General features: G+C 52.9%; 1 protein-coding gene across 1 annotated transcript; it reads left to right on the forward strand.

The window, feature by feature from the left end:
- Positions 1–376: 376 nt before the first annotated feature.
- GDF10 (growth differentiation factor 10) lies at positions 377–13,608 on the forward strand. The gene is made up of 3 exons (XM_060642246.3): positions 377–1,307; positions 9,728–10,653; positions 12,618–13,608. The coding sequence occupies exons 1-3, from the start codon at positions 992–994 to the stop codon at positions 12,807–12,809; spliced, it is 1,434 nt and encodes a 477-aa protein (XP_060498229.3). The 5' UTR covers positions 377–991; the 3' UTR covers positions 12,810–13,608.
- The last annotated feature ends 7,860 nt before the right edge of the window (positions 13,609–21,468 follow it).

Below are 21,468 nucleotides of genomic sequence, written 5' to 3' on the forward strand. Positions count from 1 at the left end.
GGCTACTTGTCCAAAGATTAATAAAGACCTTTGATGTACTTCTTCAACAACTGGAATCGTTGTTGCCAAACATGGGTCAGTTAATGGACTAATTCTGAATTTTAATGAGGATCTGGTTCCAGTTGCTCTGCGTTGGTTAAGCTTTGGAGTTAGGATTTCTCTTTTCAGAGGCTGCCCAGGGAGGGTCCGTGTTCGCCTCACTCTTGCATTTTGGATACACATCGGCTCGGAGGCAACCTGGCATACACACACACACACACACACACACACACACACCCCCTTTCGGGTCCTCACGGGGGAGCTGTCATCTTGCAACTACATAGTCATCACATGCCATTACAGGGGCAACCCGGCAGGCGGGCCCCTCTCCCAAGGCCGCCCAGCCCCCCGCGTAACCCTGGCCAGGCTGTGGCGCCGACACACAGGAGCCGGCCCGGTCCGGGTCTCCGTCTCTCTGCAGGGGAGCGGGGAGCGAGCTCGCCCACGCCCACGCCCCCCACACTCCCGGGCGCACACTCGGGCGCACACCCCTGCGCGCGCACGCCGCCACACACGGGCGCACGCACACCGCAGCCGGGCCAGGGACAGCCGTGTCGGCGGCGGCCCCGCGTGGTCCCGGGCGCACAACCGGTCCCCCCGAGGGCGCCGCCGACCGCCCCGCCCCGCCCCGCCCCCCGAACCCGCGGAGCAGGGCGCCCAGTGGGCTGCAAAGTTTCGCCGCGCGAGTCCGCTGGGGCGTCGCGTCGGCTCAGGTTTGGCTCGGCTCCGCGGGGCTCCGGACGGCCGTGACCGCTGGCCCGCGGCTCGGGCGGCGAGGACGGACCTGCGCGCTCGCCTCGGGTCCCGCTCTACCCCGCGCCCCGCGCGGATCTCAGCATCCAGCGCCCCGCGCGCCCTCCCGCCGCCACAGGGTCGGTCCGCAGTCGCCGGTGCGCCCGCGAGTTCTCTCCTCCTCCCCGGCTTCGACCCTCCTTCGCCGCCGCCACCCACCATGGCCCGTGGCCCTGCTGAGACGAGCCCGGGAAGGCGGCCCCAACTGTTGCCGCTGCTGCCTCTGCTTCTGCTGCTGCTCCGGGACGCGGGAGGCAGCCACCCGGCCCCCGCCTGGTCCGCCTCGCCTGCAGCCTCTGATGGTCTGGCTGGGATCAAGGACCCCTGGCGGTCCCTGGAGGACGCGGCCACCACTCTGGGCCCCGGCGCCCAAGACATGGTCGCTGTCCACATGCTCCGGCTTTATGAGAAATACAGTCGGAGGGGCGCGAGGCCAGGAGGGGGCAACACGGTTCGCAGCTTCCGGGCCCGGCTGGGTAAGTAGAGGGGGCCCCGGGCACCCCCTCTTCTCCTAGTCCCCCTTCCTCACTTATTCATCCTCCCCTGCCACTGCACCCTCTTTGCTTCGTCCTTCTAGTCATAGACTCATTCATTCATTCATTCATTCACTATTCAGCAAGCACTTTATGCCAGGCTCTGAGACTCCAGTGGAGACACCAGAGTGGCAGTGACACAGAATTCCTGCCCCTAGCGTGCTGCCAAACCTGGGAAGGTGTCACACTTGTGTAGACATAGACCACCCCATACACAAAGCTTTAAGCGTAGGGTGAGATGGTACTGGGCTGGGGAAGCTCATGGTGGGTGGTATCCGTGTCATAGGGATGAGACTTGTTGGCTCTTGACAGATGAGAAGGCTCTTGACACTGAGTGGGTCCAGTCGGGTGGGCATAAAGCAGTCCAGATACTGCCAGACACGGCCCAGGCAGAGGACATGAAGCTCTAACTGGGGCACACAGTGAGTTGGGTGGCTGGGCCAACAGAGTGAACTGAGAAGGGCTTTGGGTGCCTTGTCTTGGGTACACACAACTGAGACCTCCATGAAATGCAGCACTAACCTTAAATGTTAAGACCACAGGGCTTTCAGGAAGGGTCCAGAAGCTTGGGCAGTGGGGGCATCCTACTCCCCTCCCACCCTTGCCCCACCTGAGCAGATCCTTTCCCCTCTCCTCATTTCTTGGAGGGAGCTGGACAGAGGCCACTTACAGAGCACCCCCCCCCCCTCCGTCCTGCACTGAGAGCACTTTGGGGCTGTGGCCTCAGCTATCAACCAGCCCCGGCTGGGCTACCACTCCAGGCCCTGGGCAAGGTGCAGCCTGGTGGCAGGGGTGGCGGGAAAACCCTGGTTGTCATGGAGACCACTCATGGTCACAGAATATCATGCCAGAAAATGTGGGTAGGGGTCCCTGCAGCCCTTGTGGGGGAGAAGACCATTTATCAGTAGAAAGACTGTTGGTCTCTAAGGTCCCTCCTGAGGTGGAGGGGAGCAAGCCCAGCACTGGGGCCAGACAGGCTGGATCAGGTCGGCCACCTGTTGATTGCTGGTTGTGTGACTCAAGGTAACACCTATGGTTTCAAAGCCAGACCTGGGAAGCTTGGCCATGTGTAACTGTGTACTGGGGACTATCTGCCACGGAGAGGCCTGTCCCCCCCACCCCCCACTTAGCAGACCACTTGGTCAGTGTTTCTGGGCTCCAACCGGATCTAACTCTGTCCTCCCCTGTACTTTTTATTCACTGCATGGAGTCCATGTCTGGAGCATCATTATTAAATTAAGCCACTCAAGAATTAGCCAGCATAAAAATGACCTCGGGCCAATCACTAAAGCTCTGTGGACTTTAGTGTACTCATCTACCAAATGGGCTGGTCATGCCAGTATCTTTCCTGTGGGGTTGCCCAGAGCCCAGCACTGGCCAGATGAGGTATTGGTGCATGTTGTTTCCATGGGAATACAAAGCATTTGTGTTCATATAGGTGAAGACCTGACCTTGCACCCACTGACGCAGTCCTCAAAGCCTTGTAGTTGAGGAAAGCAAGGCCAGCCAAGTCACCACTGCAACAGGGGTGAGCACGTCCACTGAGCGCACCCACTGCCGCAGCCCGGGCGTGGAGGTGTGTGGCCTTGTCTTTCCACTTTCACAGAATGGGGGCAGTAGAAGTAATAACGAAGCATTGGATGTTAGCCCTGAGCAGGACCTGGAGACAGTACTTCAAATCCAGCCCTCCCATCTTACAGATAAGGAAACTGAAGCTGAGGTAGGGGGCTGTTCACAGTGGCACCTCCCATCTGCTGTGCCCACTGCTAGCATCCTCTTCCCACCTTCAGCAGAACTAAACCCGGGACTTAGGAGACGGAGGGCAGAACAGACAATTCTCTGGGAGATCAGAATTATTCTGGACCAGTGTGCGACTGACAAATGCAGCATGCTTACTTGGAACCGTTTGACAGTCATGAATACCAGCCCCAGCCAGCTCCACCAGCCTTACCCCTCTGGGCATGGGTTTCTTGTGCACACAGTGGGGAGGGGAAGATTCGGTGGGATGAGGTGGGTTTGTGCCTGACATAGCGTAGGCCCAGGCAGTTTGGTTTCTCATCCCCCTCCTTCCATTCACACCAAACCCCTCGCCAGCCCTCAGAGATGCCTGGTTTGTGACCCTGCGATCCAGCTGAGAGCCTGGGCAGGGCCCCTCGTCTTTGGGTGAGGCACAAATGTGGGGCCTTTAGCTCCGGCCCTCGAACATACTGGTACCATCCTGTGGCCTGACAGTGGCCTCTGCAGCCCCAGTGGTCTAGTCCCTGCAGCCACGTTCCTTGTTGCAATGGAACCACAAAACTTGCATGCCACCACGCACCCATAGCTCAAGTGCTGAGTGTGGGCTGTGAGCTGGACTGGTAAGGTCCAAATCCTGAGGCTGCGACCAGCGTAAGGGACTGAACTTGTCCACCACTCAGGTTTTGTTTTTCACTTCTAAAATGGGGCTAGTAATGTTCCCTTCCTTATAGGGTTTTTAAAATGAACTGAGGTATGTCAAGTGCTTAAGACAGTGCCTGGCACATGTGTCCGTAATTTATTAGATGCTACTATTTTTGCTTCAGCCACCCCTGCCTCCCTCCCTTCCATTGCCCCCTGAAGTATGTCTTGTTCCCTATTAAGTCTACAGCAGTGGAGAGAGTTTCTGAGCCAGACGCTGAGGGTTAAGGTTAGGTATTCCCTGCCCCCACTGCCCCAAACAACTTGTGTTTAAATCTGAGCTTTTCTACTGACCTGTGTGAAATTGGGCAAGTTACTTAACCTCTCTGAGCTTGATCCTTCATCTTTAAATGAGAGTAGTAATACATACCTATCCGCCGACAATGCCAAAAGTCACGTTCATTTCAGTTCTCCCGAGCACTTCACTAGGTGGCAGGTGCTGTAAGTTCAGAGGATACAAAGATGCAGACACTCTTGGCCCTGCTCAGAAAAATGCATGAGCTGGTGGGTCAAGGAGAAATAAGTGCCGTGCAGTGAGAAGGGGCGGTGGGCGTGTTTCGGGGGCCAAGGGACCTGATGACACTGACCCAGCAGGGAGAGAGCCAGTGGGGAGGGGCCAGTGACGCCTTCCCAGAGCAGGTGAGCAGACATTGGGGGGTGGGGGGGAGGCAAGGGAAGAGAGGGGGAAGAGAGAGAGCAGGAAATAAATTTGTGCTCACCTGCAAATCATAGAAAATCACAGTAAAGAAAAGAACTCGTTCCTAATCACAAACCAGAGTTAATACATATATATTATAGTTTATATAAATATATTACTATATTCTCTATATATGTACAGTATCTAATAAGATCATATCTTTAACATGCAGGTAAAAGTTTCTATATCCTCATTTGAAGTTACCTTTTACCCGTTACTGGTCATCCCGCATTGGTTTTCATGCCTGTCGGCCATTTGCAGTTTTCCCTATGGAAATGGCTTCCTCGGTTCTTGACTTTTTCTTACTGATTTGTAGAAGCTTTTTTGTGTAGTAAGGATATTGACTCTTCATGTGTAATAGATGATTTCCTTACAAAGCATGAGTGTGATGCAAGGGATGACAGTGATCTGGGGCCACAGTAGCAGTTGAGGAGGGGCCATGGGTAAGGACAGTGGTGGAAGGCTGCAGAGTTCAGGATGGCTGTGGAGAGACAGGACACAAAGCCAGGAGGAACTGCGGTTGGTCAGACGCAGGAGGAGAGAGGCTGTGAGACTCTCTGGCTCCTTCTAGAGGTGTGGACAGGACAGGGAGGGGGCAAGGACAAGGTGCCCTGAGCGTAGCAGTGGTTGGCGACACCACACGGCCAGTATGTTCTGAGCGTGTTCGGTGCCAGGCACCATGCCGTGAGCTCTACAGAGATGATCTTACAACTTTGGGAAGTGCCTACAAATACTCTGCCCAGCTCAGTGTGGAAACTGAGGCAAAAAGAGGCCCCATGACTTGCCTAAGGCTCCACAGCTCGTAAGTGATGCAAGCAGGATTCCTCTGAGGCCTGCCTGAAAATAGATGCTTGATGCATGTTCGTTCTCTTCCCTCTGTGCCCATGGCTGGCCCGTGGCTCCCTTCCTCCAGCTTCCATGGGTGCTTCAGCCTCACGTTCTCCCTCTGGTCTCCCTGTCGGCTGTTTCCAGGGCGGTGGCTGAAGGGACAAATCCCATGTGGCTTGGGTTCTGTTCCTATAGGGCAGAGCAGTCTGAAGGTCCTCTTGTCCTGAAGGTTGGCTGGCAGGGTACCTGGGGGAACCCTTGGGCTAGAGCCGCCTCTCCCCCCACCTCCAGTCCCATCCCCAATACCCTCGGAAAGGAGGCTGAGTGCCCACAAAGCGGACCCAGTTAGGGTTCTGAGATTTCAAAAACTCCAAGGAAAGATGGGTTTGTCTAAATAAAGTCAGTCCTTTCATTCTCAGAGAGGCAGAATTCCAACCCATCCAAATAATGACTTGTGTTTGCAAAATGTTTTGCAGTTCACAGCACATGGCCTTTGTTACATTTGCTGTTAGGTAGATCACCATTCTATCTAGAGTACACAGGGGAGCGTGGCCTTGGGGTCAGATAGACCCGGGTGCTCTGCCCCTTACCAGCTGTGTGACTTTAGGCAAGTTAGATACCCTTTCTGAAGCTCCATCTTCTCTCAGAGAGTGAATGACCCGTCTGTTCTCCTCTTTGGGAAAATGTGGAATCAAACATGCATACATGCTGGAAGCCTGGACCTCCATAACTGGTAAACAAGATTATTCCTATTTTAAAGAGGAGAAAGCTGAGGCTCAAGCGAAAGTAACTGGACAAAGATCCTGCTGCCCCGTGTCTCCAGGGGGATTTGTATCATCTCTGTCTTACCAAAGAATGAGGTTTTCTGTCTTACCAAAGAACGAGGTTTTCTGGACTTCTTTCAGGATGTGTTTGCTGAACCCCAGGGCAGCAGGCCAGGAATCACCCTTTGTTAACTGGGACAGACAGATCTAGCAAAGACCCCACTCTCCCCCGTCATTCACCACGTACTTCTGAGCGGAAGTTTGAGCAGAGACCTGAAGGGGAGAGGGGGCGGTGCCTGCCGCAGGAGGCTTGATGGCCAAAAAGCCACAGCTGAGGCAAAGCCCTGAGAGAGGATGCTTCCTGTTGGAAGGACCAGAAGCCAGGGTGACTGGGGCAGAGATGGGGGTGGGGTCGGAGGCAGGCCAGGTCAAACAGGGCCTCTGCAAGGGGTCCAGTGTTGCTTTAGGGCCAATGGAGGGCTCTGAGCAGGGCAGTGACCTGTGAGTGAATGCCCAGGGCCTCCCTTGGACAGTGCTCTGCAAAGCTGTGACAGGGCAGCAGATGGCGTCATCACGATGGCCTGTCTATGGCCTGAGGTGGCTCTGACCACCTTTTCCAGGACCCCCCATCAGCCCAACACTTAGCCCAGAGTAGGAGTTTCCGAAATGTTTACTAAGAAAGGGAGGGAGGCATGGAGGGAAGCAAGAAAGAGAAAGGAAAAGAATCATATAAAAGGAGGGAGAGAGGAAGGAGAAAAGAAGGGAGGGAGGGAGGAACTTTTCTTGCTGACCATGAGATATGGCACCAGCGCGGTTCACAGGAAATAGGAAGTTCTCTTGGGTGTTTCGCCTTTGAGGCCCAGGCTCATCCAAGCCGGGAGACTTCACGTAGGTTCCCCTTATCTCAGCCACAGCCCAGAGCCCCCTGCACTACATGACTCAGGAGCGGTCAGAGAGCAGACCCAGCCTGCGGCCCTTCGCAGGTGGGAGACGGGGGGACCCATCTCCACCCACAGTTCCCAGCAGAGCGGGTCTTCAGGCAGCAGACTGCCTCATGAGGGGCAAGCTCCTGGTGTCCAAAGGTGGCTCAAGCCCAACGGAGGAAGGACTCCTGTCCTGAGTGGGATGGATCAGGCTGCGTGACCTCAAAGGTCTCTCCCCGTCTCTGCGGTTCGGAGCCTTAAGAGAGGGGCAGCATTTACTGTCCCTCTCCTGCATTCTGGGCATAAATAACCCTCAGGGAAGGCCAGCTCTCCTCTGAGGCTCCTTGGGGGCAGGCCTCCCAGCACCTTCCTTGGACCACACCTGTCTCAGGCCAAAGCTGCTGGCCCTGCCATGGTGGTCACAGCCGACCTTCTTCATAGACCCTGTAGTCCTTTAGCTCCACCACTAAGAGGGAGGCTGAGGGGCTGTTCTCTGGGGAGGCCCATCTCTGTGCTCCCAGTCTGCTGCTCACCAAAGGTTCTAAGTTCCTAGGCCAGAGATGCTTGCTTCCTGCTGTGATGGGCAAGCTCCTTGGAAAGAGTCAGAGATGCCCATCCTAGAGCCTCTTCAGCATTTTCTAACAAAGAATCTGTAGCAGAAAAATACGCTCAAATTGGATGAAAGAAGAAATACTTCATCTGCCTTGTGAGCTGGGTTACAACTCAGATAATTTGGATCACTGAGGGGACACCGAGTTGCTCGCCAGCCTTGATGTTTGGATAGAAGTGGGAGGGAACCACATTTAGGGGATCTTCCTTGGTGCCTGGCACACTACATATGCTCTTTATTTAATTCTGCAGAGAATTATGTGAGATGGAGACCCGACTCTCTGTCCAGGGCAGATGAGCTTGGGGTGGTCCTGATGCAGCCTGGGGGCCTGGTTCCTGTGGCCCTTTCTAGCCTGACGGGTGTGGGGGCTGCATTGTTGGGGAGCTTGCTCCCCACCCACACATCAACCTAAGATTCACAAACTGGCCTGATGGTTGGAATCCCCCGGGATGCTGTTCATAACACAAATTCCTTGGCCCCTCTGTCCCTGACCCTCTGAATCAGCATCTCCAGGGGAGGAGAGCAGAGATCAGGAAGTTGGGGAAATGTGGAACTTGAGCCCGTAACACTCCAGGCTGCAGTGTCTGGAGAAGCCAAGTGTAAATGGCCTTCAAGGCCCCCTGCACGGCTCCTTGTGTGTGGAGCATGTTGGGAGGCTGCCACTGTCTCCTGCGGGTTTGCTCCACGGGGTCACAAAAGGCAGGGTCTTTAGGGTGTCATCCAAACCTTGATTGACATTTATCAGGCCCTCCTTGGATATGCTTTTCCTTTCCTTCCTCTTTCTCTCGTAGTCCCTTAAGAGTACACGACAATTCCCAATCGAATTATACCTTCTTCCTAATAGAAGGAAATAACCTTAACCTGAAGATTTCGGTTAAATAAAAAAAAAAAAAAAAATCCAAGCTGATTCTGTGGGTGCAGGTGTTAGAGAAGCTAAGGACCTGACACATGCCCTTTGGGCCCAGTGTCCCTGCACACATACACACTCCCATGCTTGGGGGCTCTGTCCTTCTGGCAACTTTTCCCAGAAGTTTTCACCAGCAGACAGACACCTGGCATCAGGAAGTAGAGCAGCTGGAGGAAGGCAGCCAACCTAGTGGCTCTGGTGTCCCGCCAGCCTGCAGTGTCATAGGGAGGCCTTGGGAATGACCCCTCCCTCCTACTCGAACCTTCCAGAGGATGTGGCCATTCAGAGAACTCATGCTGCCTGATCTTGGGGCAGCTTCCTGGGGCCACCGATGAGGATGTTCTGCTCCGTGACCCTAGGGTTTACCTAGTAGAACCAAGAAAGAGGTGCCTGACAGCCTCAGGGATGCAGAGGCCAGAGCATTCTAGAGCTGCAAATGCAGTGTTTGAGGAATCCCAGTGCTTATCATGATCTGGGCCTCTGGAGAGCAACCTGGTCTTTGGGGACTCTGTTGAGTGGTTTTGTGCAACCCTGATACTGCCTTTTCTTTGTAAAAAAAAAAAAAGCTTTAAAAACCCTTAGGCAAAACAAATAGAAGACACCCAAACAGCTGTGCCCTTAAGGCCAGTTTTCCTCAGAAAGCACTCAGAATGCAGGGAAAGTAAGGTAAGAGGGGTTCTACTTCATTCACCTCGTTTGGAAGAATGACTGCATTTGATATCTGTGAAACAGAGGCCTGGGCAGATACAGGAGGGGGGCTGTCAGCAGGGCTTGGACCCAACCCTACCCATCCCAGAAACCTGATTCCACCTTATCTCCTCCACCAGCTGTCAGTGATGTTTGTCCATTTGTTCACTGAATGGCACTGGAGTGCAGGGAGAGGAGGCATGTGCCTTAGGGCCCCGCAGGCCTGAGCCCCTGTGTGTCTACTACCCTTTGCTTGGAACAATGGTATATTTATTGACGGTCCCCAACTGCTCTGACCTCAGTTTTTCATCTGTTCATTGGGGATAAGTAAGGGTACCCTCCTCAGTTTACTGTGAGGATTACATGAGAGGAAGAAAGCCTGGCTGGCCTGGAGATGCTCCCTAAATGGGCACTGTTCCTCCAACCTGGCCCCTGGAGGGAGACCCAGGGACCCCCCGGACCTATCTTAGAAAGAACCTAACCTACTATACGGTCTGTCCTTCCCTCACAGAAGTGGTCGACCAGAAGGCTGTGTATTTCTTCAACCTGACTTCTATGCAGGACTCAGAAATGATCCTCGCGGCTACATTCCACTTCTACGCAGAACCTCGGTGGCCCCGGGCACGAGAGGCCCCATGCAAGCAGCGGGCCAAGAATGTGTCCTGCCGCCTATTGCCCCTGGGCCTGCCCGCTCGCCAGCACCTTCTCTTCCGCAGTCTCTCTCAGAACACGGCCACACAGGGGCTGCTCCGAGGGGCCATGGCCCTGGTGCCCCCGCCACGGGGACTGTGGCAGGCCAAGGACATCTCCCCCATCGTCAAGGCAGCCCGCCAAGATGGCGAGTTGATCCTCTCTGCGCAGCTGGATCCTGGGGAGAAGGCCCCAGGGGTGTCCAGGCCCAGCCCGCACGCGCCCTACATCCTCATCTACGCTGATGACCTGGCCATCTCGGAGCCTAACAGCGTGGCAGTGACACTACAGAGATATGACCCCTTCCAGGCTGGGGACCCGGAGCCCGGCGCTGCCCCCAACAGCTCGGCGGACCCCCGCGTGCGCCGGGCCACGCAGGCCACCGGACCCCTCCAGGACAACGAGCTGCCAGGGCTGGACGAGAGGCCGGCGCACGCCTCCCACGCCCAGCACTACCACAAGCACGAACTGTGGCCCGGCCCTTTCCGGGCGCTGAAGCCGCGGCCGGGGCGCAAGGACCGCCGGAAGAAGGGCCCGGATGTGTTCATGGGCTCCTCGAGGGTGCTGGACTTCGACGAGAAGACGATGCAGAAAGCCCGGAGGAAGCAGTGGGCCGAGCCGAGGGTCTGCTCCCGCAGGTATTTGAAGGTGGACTTCGCAGACATCGGGTGGAACGAATGGATCATCTTGCCCAAGTCCTTCGACGCCTACTACTGTGCCGGCGTGTGCGAGTTCCCCATGCCCAAGGTAGGCTGTGTCTGAGTAACACCGCTGCGTTCAGCCCCTTGTCTGGCTGTGACTCTCCGCACGGCCCCTGCCGGCAAGTCCCTCTGCCCCGGGACCTGCTTCCTGTCTGTAAAATGGGGATTGGAACACCTCGCATCGAGTCAAGGTAGGAGACAGGTAGGCAGAGGTCCTAGAGCAGCAGCCTGTCAGGCGAATACAGCCCACAGACAGACGTGGTTTGGCTGTGCTTTTGAAAGTGCTGACTTAGTTGAGTTTGAATTTTAAATCAGAACATTTCTTCGTTTGAAAAGGAGAACCCATCTCCTTAGGTGTGTGTTCCCACATAGCAGCTGCCTTACAAGGATTGAGTCCATGCTGCCCCCCTGTAGACAGGACAGGCCTCTGAAGCCCCTTCCTCAGCAAGGCTCTCATTTCTGTTCCTGGCCTGGAACTCAGGGTGTTGGCATATGTGACCAGTGGAGAGTTGGCCTCAGTGGCTTCCTGTATGGACTCCCTGCTCCCCGCCTCCCACTCAGGGCAGGGACCCACGGGACAACTAGCTTTCACTTGTACGAGTCTGCAGGAAACAGCGCATGAGGCCATTGTGCTGGCCCTGGGGTTCCAGAACCTCACCTTCCCTCCAGTCTGGGTTGTGGCTCTGTCCATCCAGTTCCCCACAGCCAGAGCTGTGGTGGGCTGGCTGCCAGCTGATGTCGCCCCTCCCCACAGTGTGCACACTTTCCTCCAGCTTAGCTCCTCTGCTGAGTTCCAGGTCATTCCTTCCCCTTCCAGAAAGGAAGTCAGTGCATAAATCCAATTTGAATGTAAATAAATCAGTCAGCTGGGAAATCCCAGCCGCAGACACAGGCAGCATTAACCTGTTTGGGGAATTAAGGGGCTTTTCCTTAAAGCCACGCATGTGCAAGAGAGAGGAAGGGAGGTGCCCAACAGGGAGACAGGTATTGGCCTGAAGAGCCTATCACAGGCCTGGGCAGATACAGGATGAGCAGTCGGCAGGCTCCAGCTGGCTGACCCAGCACTTACCTTATCAGTCTAGCTGGCTGCCTGCCGCCTTCCCTGACAGCAGCCTGAACCCACAAATCAGATGTCCCTCCTTTCACCTCCCCACGCAAGGGGGCTTCCTCATCAACGCACTGTATATAAAACTTCCTTTGGCCCGAAATGAGCTGAAACTCCCGTGGCTTGGTCTTGTTTCTCTTGTTGGAGGTGTGTGAGACAGCATTCTCTGTGTTTGTGGCTACGGCCCAGGCTTTTCTGGGTATGCGACTCCGCCTGGGGAGGGAAAGAAAACCCACGTGGCTCCTCCAACTTTCCTTGACTTTTGGCTGCTTCCTAACTGAGCGGTCTTGATCAGGTTACTTTGACATTTGAAGCTTCCATTTCCTATTGGAATTAAGGTAGTCCCACCCCATACCACTGATACTATGACGAGATAAAGCAGCCCCTGACATCCCTCCCCCCCCCCCCCCCCCACAGTCACACCCTTCTGGGAAATGTCCATTTCCAGCCCCATCAGGCTGGTGCGCCCACGCCTGCGGGCCTTCCCCTCCAGTGCTGAGAACACCCTCCCACTGGAAGCATGTCTGAACTCCTCGGACTGTGAAATCTGGGCAGCTGTGGCCCAGGCAGAACAGCTAGGCATCGCCCTCTGGATAACTCCTGCCCAGTTCCAGGAGCTCCTTGGGGATGAGCGACGCACAGGTGCCCCCAAGTGGCCAGTGCCACGAAGGGATGTGTCTTCCCTCCGGGAGACGTGAGGGGCAGGAAGGCCCGAGGCCCTTGCACATCTCCCTGGGATGCAGTCTGTGGCTGACTTCAGAGGAAATGTGTGCCCAGCCCCGGAAAGTCACCATTTTCTCCTAGATCGACACCTTTTCTGTGGCCTCAGTCAAGGACGCTCTGGTGGTGCAGTGGGTGGGTGAGGGCAGAGCGCCTAGGTAACCATGCCCTTTCCTGCCTTTCAGATGGTCCGCCCGTCCAACCACGCCACCATCCAGAGCATCGTCAGGGCTGTGGGCATCGTTCCGGGCATCCCAGAGCCTTGCTGCGTTCCCGACAAGATGAACTCTCTTGGGGTCCTCTTCCTGGACGAGAACCGGAACGTGGTTCTGAAGGTGTACCCCAACATGTCTGTGGAGACCTGTGCCTGCCGGTAAGACCAGCCACTCTGGGTGGAAGGAAATCTCCACCCCACCCCACATCCAGCAGGGTAGCATCCTCAGGGCCTTCTGGGGTGAGGCCTTGATGAGGGGTGCAGCTGTATATGTGGGGCAGAGCTCAGAGGCACCCTGGCTGGGTCCTAGAAAGATCTGTCCCCTGGGGCACATTCTGGGGTCTCTCATTGCCAATGACTTAGCCCCCTACATGCCAGTCTGAATCCCCTGAAAGAATCTGGGAATTAGGGCTCGCCTGAAGGCTGCCCATTGCCCATCCCTTCTGCTCTGAAGACCTGAAAGCCGGATGTGTCTGTAGTGTTGGCTTTTGTGACCATCATCTCAAAACCTTGGGAGAAGACTGCAAACTTGAGGGCACCTGCTCTCTTCACAAGAAAGAACCTCTGTTTAAAGAATCCGTTTAAAACACTCTGGGCCACATACTGATTCTGGAAAACAGGGCCTAAATAACGGTATAAACTTCCAAACTCTGCTGCAAAAGCTTTCACAGAAGCCGTATGCACCTATAACCAATTTTGGTTTCTTTTTCTTAATATATATTTTATTTTAAAACGAAGAGGAGGGGGTGGACGCCATTCCCCGCAGAGGTAATAGTGCCGGTTAAGTGTGCATTGTTTAAACATGTTTATTGAAATAACACCTACAATAATATGTTGGAATACTAAAAAATAACCAAGATTTTTATATTTTTGTAAATTATACTTTCTATACTGTAGATTGTGTATGTTATGTGTTTTTATGGGATGCTAATAAATTAAAGGTACAGTGGTATCTTGAAAAACTGAATGTCACCCATTCCAAAATATGGAAGGATCCCTATCTATAAATATGACATCTTGGGGGCTGCTGGGGACACAGCCTCCTTTAGGAGCAGAGCCGCACCCCGCCCCCCCCCAGGCCTCTTCACACCTTCTTGTCTCTATCCTGAACTCCAGAAAACAGCTACTCCTATGCCTTCCAGCATGCTGCCCACCCACTTTGCCCCACAGGTGCCACCCTGGGCTCATCCAGGCGGGACAGGGCCCCAGGCAGGCACAGTGGTCTCACGGAGCTTTCTCAGTCCTTAGCTTCAGAAGGGACATTGAGTGACTGAAAGGTGTCTGAGACATTCAAAGGAACGTCTGCGGTTGCCTGGGTAGAGACCTCTTACTTGGGGTAGTTCAAGCAAGAGATCCAATGGGAAGCAGTCAGGGGTGTCTCCTGAGGTCCAGGGGCTCCTGGGGAACTAGAATGTCTGCTTCTCCCTGTGCATGTTTGTGGAACAGCCGCCCTGCTTCCTCGTCCCCAGCTCCATCCCAAAATAGCTTCCTCTAAATGGTTCCCTTATCTCTGAGCTGACACCACCTTACAACTATAGTGACTGAAGCTGATTGACCAGCATTTCTGAAGAAGAATCTGGGTCCAGTTTGGGGAAGGTGTATAACAGTCCTTCGGCTGGGACCTGAGAGGGTGACATGGCCCTGAGTCTTGTTTGGAGGAGACCGAGAGGCCATGAGCTAACCTCTGAGAGGGGACTTAGGAGGCGAAAAGAAACCCAAGGCATCTGTCTTAAGTCTGGCTGCTGAGCCCAGTGTTCCTGGGCAAGTGATGGCTGAGGAAGTGCTCCCAGGAGAAATAGGTAAGGAAGGGGTAAAGCTGGTCAAGAGGCCGAGAAGCCAAGCATCCCAGATCTTGGATCTTGCGGGGAGCTCAGGAGCTTAATTACACCTCAGGGTTAGCCCAGCCTTGAGGCAAAGGAGCTGGACATTCAGACCTCCTCTCCAGGCTACTCCCAGGCCTCTGGCCCCCTGCATAGGCGGTCACAGTAGCTCTGGAAGCCCAAGTGGCCTCTGCAGAAGGCCACAGTGGCTGCAGCTAGAGGCAAAGCAAAAGACCCTGGAGGGAGGGCCCAGAACAGGTAGGTGAGGCGGTGTCTCAGGGCACCCAGGGGACCCAGCACAGTCTGCCCAACCTCTCCTCCAAGGGTCTTGGGACATGTGTGGGAACAGCAGCCCTGGGCATGTGGCCCTGCCTCGGCAGAGATTAAGTGAGGTGAGGGTGGTCCCTAGCACGCACACTGCCTATTCCTCCAGGGACTGTGCTGCACCCAAATGGTCCGTTCACTGGATGCTGGGGTGTCTCAAACTGATCTGCAAACTTAGCGCCTGGCTGGCCACATCTAATCCTTTTTGGAACATTACAGGATATAAATTAATAACAAAACGAGTAAAACTATTGGGGCTTGATAAGGCTCCAAACGCCTTTCTTGTCAATATTAGATTCCTCATTTTTCCGCCTCCTCCTCCGCAATTATTTTCTCATACACTGCTCTCTTTCCATTTCTTGATAAAGCTGGGGTGTCTTACAAGAGTTCTGTCTTAGTCTTTCTGGCACTTGCAGTGTCTGGGGAATCTGAGTCTCGGGGCCTTCATTTCTGGTTTCCAAGGACGGGGAGCAGGCTGGGAAGATGACCCCTGGGTCCGGTCGTGCGGAGCCTCTGTGCTTGTGCCAGGATGGCTGTCCCCTGGCGGCGGTGACTGCGGAGTGCGCTGGAAGGGACGGGTGTCATCAGTGACTGCTCACATTTGTAAAGCACCATGAGGTTTCGACACAGCATCTTGTTTAGCCTCCTAGCAAACTTGCAAGTGGATTACCCGATTGTTGCCACAGAAACACAGGCTCAGGATGGGGTAATAATATGCCCCGCCCCAGTGTCTTACCAAGACCACAGGCCATGTCAGCTCTGATGCTCAAGGATGCCTGATTCAAGGCCTCTGTGGCTGGTGCTGATCCCCAGCTTCTGCGACAGTGGCCCCCACTGCAAGCCTATTGGGGTTTTCCCAATGGCACTGAGTGACCTTGTAGGAGAGCAAGGTATAGAAAGAAATGTACGGATGAAACAACTTTTTTTGTCCCTCTCAAAAGCCAAATATCAACATCACATTGTCACAAAGGCAAAAGGCTCCAGGACACAGCCAAGATGTGCGTGGGTCCCTGAGGTCACCCAACCGCCTCTGTATCAGCTTGGAGGCGGCAGTGTGGTGGCCTGCAGAGCCCTATTCCTGAATGTTTATATCCTCTGGAAGGGTAGGGCCTCATATATTAATTCGTGTGACAAATATAGACAGTAAAACGGAGAGCTAGAGACTTTAAGGTGGAGGGGAAACTTTGGAAAACCTCTGATGTTATCTTTTTTCTTTTCGCTGACACGTGGGGAAACTGAGTCCAGATGCTACCCAGTGTCTTGCCCGAGGCCTTCTGATAGGTGCCTCTGTATGTCTGAGTCACTCATAAAATGCCACGCAAGCTGTAACCTACAACTGATGCTCCTTCTGGGGCCAGGATGGATGTAGGGCCATGCTGGAGGAGCCTGCAGAGGTCTGGGGTGAGGGTGGGAGGGGTGAGGAGGGGGCTCCAGGGGGAAAGGAATACAGTTGGCTCTGCCGGGATGGAAGAGCTAGATTGGCTGGTGGCGTAAAGACATCACAGGTACCAGCTGGTGCAAAATGCGTTTAGGGCCTGGACCAGATTCTGGTGGGAAGACCAGGAGGGCAGGCCCAGCTTGCCAGCCCTGGCTGTTCAAGGCTCTTTCCTGTTCCCAGAAGCTGCAAACATAAAATCCTTCACTGATAAACTGGTGCCCCTGAGATTTTTTATTCCCTTTCTCTTTTCTACTCTCAGTGAAAATGATGCTCACTCAAGCTTTGCAGTACTTTTCCTACCTCTTTTATTTCTAATCCCATTCTAAATTCCTCCGTCTCCCCCAGCAGTCTTGTCTGTATGAGTAGGGGGTGAGCAGAGGAATGCACCTGTTTATTCAATTATTTGGCACCTACTGTGTGCCAAATACCGTACGAGTATGTATAAAGTATACACATACTTTATCTCTTGGAAGGCTTGTATGAATTCTCTTATCAAAACCAGTGTGCAGACCTGAATGTGCATTAGAATCACACAGAGGACTTGACCAGGTTGCTGGGCCTTGCCTCTAGAGCTGCTGACTCAGGCCAAAATTTTGCATTTCTTTCTTTTTTTTTTAATGTTTTTATTTATTTTTGAGACAGAGAGAGAAAGAGCATGAGCAGGGGAGGGGCAGAGAGAGAGGGAGACACAGAATCCGAAGCAGGCTCCAGGCCCTGAGCTGTCAGCACAGAGCCCATCGTGGGGCTCGAATTCACAGACTGTGAGATCATGACCCGAGCCGAAGTCGGACGCTTAGCCAACTGAGCCGCCCAGGCGCCCCCAAAATTTTGCATTTCTAACCAGTTTTCAGGTGCTGCTGCTTCAGGGCCAGGAACCACACCTTAGGAACAACTGTTCTACTAAATGTGCTGCCCAGCTGGATGCAGTCCTGAGACAAGTTGCTCGCATTGGAAGTACTTACCGTGTGCCAAATGGGAGTAGGGCGTCACTGAGGCTGGGCGCAGAGCTGGGAAGGGACCTAGGCTTTGCTCTGCATGGCTCGTTCTCTCTCCTTACAGCCTTAAGGTGGGTCCAGTTTTCATTCTTCTGAGCCACGTGTGGGTAAACGTTGGAGTCGGAGAAGCTCACAGAGAGATAAGTGTCCTCCTGCCATGCCTCCTGGGACAAAGGGGTTCCTGACCCCCAGGAGGCAGCTGTTATCATAAAAATTTAGGCAGATCCTCTCCTACCTCCATAAATGAAGGCTGAAGTCTGTCTGCTGGAAGGATGAGCTTCAGCGATCCTTGGAATAAATGGATGAGTCACATATGCCTCTCTTGTTAATTAAATTGTGCTTCTCCTGTAGCAACTGCATGGGATGACTCAATTTCTGTAATTCATAAGTTTCAGGAGAAATGGTACTACAGAGGCTTTAGTTAAAAATCACCATAGCACAGGGGGCCCTGGGTGGCTCAGTCAGTTAAGCATCCGACTTCAGTTTAGATCATGATCTCAAGGTCAGTGAGATCGAGCCCAAGGTCAGGCTCTGTGCTGACAGCTCAGAGCCTGAAACCTGCTTCAGATTCTATGTCTCCCTCTCTCTCTGCCCCTTCCCCACTCATACTCTGTGTCTCTCTCTTTCAAAAATAAAATAAAAACATAAAAAAAATTAAAAATTAAAAAAATCACCATATCATAGTAATGCCAAACTATCTGGCCATCAAGTCCAGACAGAGGGACAAGGCTGGGTCAGCAGCCACCAGGGCAGAGCCAGCCTGACCAACACACTGCCTGGAGTACCCCGAGGTGTTCATGACAAGTGCAGCATGAGCGTAGAGGCCTGCCCAGGGAAGGCCTCAGATCCACCATGAACACAGGGCCAGCTCTCTGGGCATGTCAGATTGCAGGAAGGATGTGCCAGCGCAAGCCAACAGCAGACAGTGGTCCTAGGGCCCTTCATAGTGGTTGTCGGGCGGTTCCAGATGTCTGAATGGTGTCACTCAGAACACAAAGGCTGTGTGGTGGAGGGGTCCTGGGCAAGCACTGAAAGGCAGGAGGGACTGGGCCCAGGTGGAGGGCAGCGGGGGAGTGAGTATGAGGCATCCCAAACTGAAAGCACATCTAAGTCAGGGGCTCTGCAGAAGGCAGGGGCAGAGGAACAGAAGGCAGGGGAAATAGACACAGCGATAGAAAGATCAGACCTTGTACAGACAAGAGCAATAATGAGTATTTCTTGAGCACTTACCATGTGCCAGGCTCTGTGCTAAAGGTACGCAGTGTTCCTGAGGAGCACCCAGCATCTGTGGATCCCTCCGGCCCTCTCCCTGAACACACAGAGTGGTACCAAGTAGGATTCCCAAGCATGGGCCCTGGACCATCTGTGGGTAAGAGGCAGCTACCCCTGTACCTTCCAGAAGCCTTCCAGAAGACTAACGTCCAGACCCTGTGGGGTGGCTCATCAAAACATGGAGAAAATATAGTCCGGCGCAGCTAGCAAAGCAAATTCACATTTTTTTTTGTTCATCAAATTACTAAAGACTAGAAAAAACTACCGCTGAGAGGTGGTAAGACAGGTACTCCTAGGCTCTGCTAATGTAAGTGAATATTGAAAGAGCATTTCAGGAAAGCAACTTGCGATGTTTACCCAGAGCTTTGAAGACGTTTGCCTACACTTTGATTTGGACATCCCTCTTCCGATGAAGCGCCTGAAGATAAAATGTAGACTGTACCAGAGTGCCTTGCAACATTATCATAATAAATAGCCCAATTGTCCTACAGTTGGAGACTATTGGATACATTAGGATATGTCCATACCATTGAATAGTCTTCAGTCATTAAAAATGAAGTATGTGGTGGCTCAGCCAAGTAAGGGTCTGACTCTTGATTTCAGCTCAGGTCATGATTTCACAGTTGGTGGGACTGACAGCATGGAGCTTACTTGGGATTCTCTCTCTGCCCCTCCCCCACCTCTCAAAATAAATAAGTAAACATTTTTAAAAAAGTGAATTTTTGAAAAATTTTCATGGCATGTGAAGATACTTGTACCATCCTTTAGTAGCGGCTTCTGGTGACCAGATCTAACCCCCTCTGGGGGAATTATTTTAATCTTTCATTCCTTGCTGCCAGCAGCATCACCCCCACCTAAGCCAATCAGGGCATTAGATTCCCCTCGTTCGCAATGATTGGCTAAGGCATGGGCAGATGACCCAATCAGGACCAAGAAGCCACCAAGAGACTAACTGGGACTTCCAGTTGGGCTTTTTCTCCCTTCCCCTCCTTTTTCCCTCCTCCCCAGGATGCAGACCTGTTGCTGTCAACTTGCCAAAACAGAGAGGCAGCGGGTGAAGACCACACAGTGGAAGGCAGCTCTAACATTATTACAACTTTGCCTAGACTCTAGACCAGACTGTGCTAAGTCAAAGCTTCCCTGGACTTTGCAGCTTTCGTTAGCTGTAATCCATGTTGTTTAAACCTGTTTGGTTTAACAGTCTGTAGTCTACAAGAAAAGGAACTCTAAATGATATACTTTTTTAAATTCCTTTTTCAAATTGTGGTAAAAGATACATATCCTAAAATTTACCATTGGCAGCTGCGTGGTATTTGGTACATTCACATTATTATGTAACCAACAGCACCATCCCTCCTCAGAACCCTTTTCATCTTGCAAAACTGGAACTCCGTACCCAATAGTCAATAACGTCCCAGTGCCCCTCCACCCAGCCCCTGGCAACCACCATGCTACTTTCTGTCTCTATGCATTTGGCTGTGAGTGCAGTCAGGCAACATTTGTCCTTTTGTGACTGGCTTGCTTCCTTCGGCATGTCTTAAAGTTTCATCCACATTGTGGCATGTGCCAGAATTCCCTTCCTTTTTAAGGCTGAATAATATTCCATCATATGTGTGTACCACGTTTTCTTTATCCATTCCTCCACCAGGGAACACTAGGATTGCTTCAACCCTTTTGGCTATTGTGAATAATGCTGCTATGAATGAACGTAGGCGTACAAATATCTCTTCGAGACCTTGCTTTCCATTCTTTTGGGTATATACACAAAAGTGGAATTGCTGGGCCATATGGTACCCTATTTGGGGGAGGAGAAAACTGGGAAAAGAAGGGTAAATATTATCTTTTGTGGTTCAATTAAGGCAGCCTGAGGCCTGACTGGTGGCAGGAGAGGGAGGGGGTCCTTTTGCATGAGGATCCCTGCATCTGTTGGGAAAGACAGAATGAGACCCAAACCTTGTTCCCTAAGGCACAGAGTGAGGGGGATCTGTCCAGCTGGACCAAGGCTCATTTGTACAAAAAGGTAACAAGGTCTCTGAATTCACACCACCTTGAGGAAAGTGGGAGTCGGAGCTGGTGACCCAGGCTCCCTACAAGAACCTAGAGATCTGTGTGAGAGCAGAATGGGATCAGAATGTGGCCATGGACAGCTTCTTCTCTCACCCCAGCCACCTGCCTTCTGAAAAATGGTAAGCCGGGGAGTGTGCTTGAGAAGTCTGTTATCTTGGTGCCCAAAAGAGGACATCACGGAGATCTGGGCAGAAACTTGAACCAGCCAGGGCATCCCAGCAGCTGTGCTCAAGCAGGTCTTAGATGTGTGGGACCCACCCCCAACAACAAAACCAGGTGTCATTGAGAAGCCACAGCAGCTGGGACCTGCTAGGAGCCCTTTCTCCCCAACCACTTCTGGCATTAATAGGCTGGACTGATACCATCTACCTCCACCTCATTTGAACTAAATAAACCTATAGCACACTTGGACAATGTAGGCAATGGATCAGACTTCCTGATAACATGGATCAGGAGGCCTGATACAATTAGTTAAAAACAACAAACGACATATGGATATATTGATACCCTGAGTCTGTTGGGCAGAGCATTCCAGAAATACACAGCCATGTTGCTTTGCACCGCTCTGGGGGCATCATCCACATTACGGTCTATGTGACCAGTGCCTCCAGGCAGGGCTCATGTGCAACCTCCATGGGCACATGTGGTGACCCCATATGTAAACACGTCCACAGTCTTTTATTTGAGATCCCAAATCCAAAACTATCAGAAAACCTGAAGCTCCTTTTAACTCTTTTCCTGGCAAAACTTGATCTGAATGGATATGTGTGTTTCTATTTGTGTCACTGCAGAAATGTTAATGTATTTGGTTATAAGGTATTATCTCCAACCCCATTGGGATAGTACGGTATATGTGCCATACCGAATTACCAAAATCTGAAAATCTCAGAATCTCAAAACACTCCT

Source organism: Panthera onca, chromosome D2, assembly GCF_046562875.1.
Source record: "Panthera onca isolate mPanOnc1 chromosome D2, mPanOnc1 haplotype 2, whole genome shotgun sequence".
NCBI classification, from domain to species: Eukaryota; Metazoa; Chordata; class Mammalia; order Carnivora; family Felidae; genus Panthera; species Panthera onca.

Bases quoted from the DNA above. Each gene is read 5' to 3' on its own strand.
- GDF10 (XM_060642246.3), top strand. From the start codon at position 992: ATGGCCCGTGGCCCTGCTGAGACGAGCCCGGGAAGGCGGCCCCAACTG. The intron at 1,308-9,727 runs GTAAGTAGAGGG...CTTCCCTCACAG, and splicing joins CAGCTTCCGGGCCCGGCTGG to AAGTGGTCGACCAGAAGGCT. The intron at 10,654-12,617 runs GTAGGCTGTGTC...CCTGCCTTTCAG, and splicing joins GCGAGTTCCCCATGCCCAAG to ATGGTCCGCCCGTCCAACCA.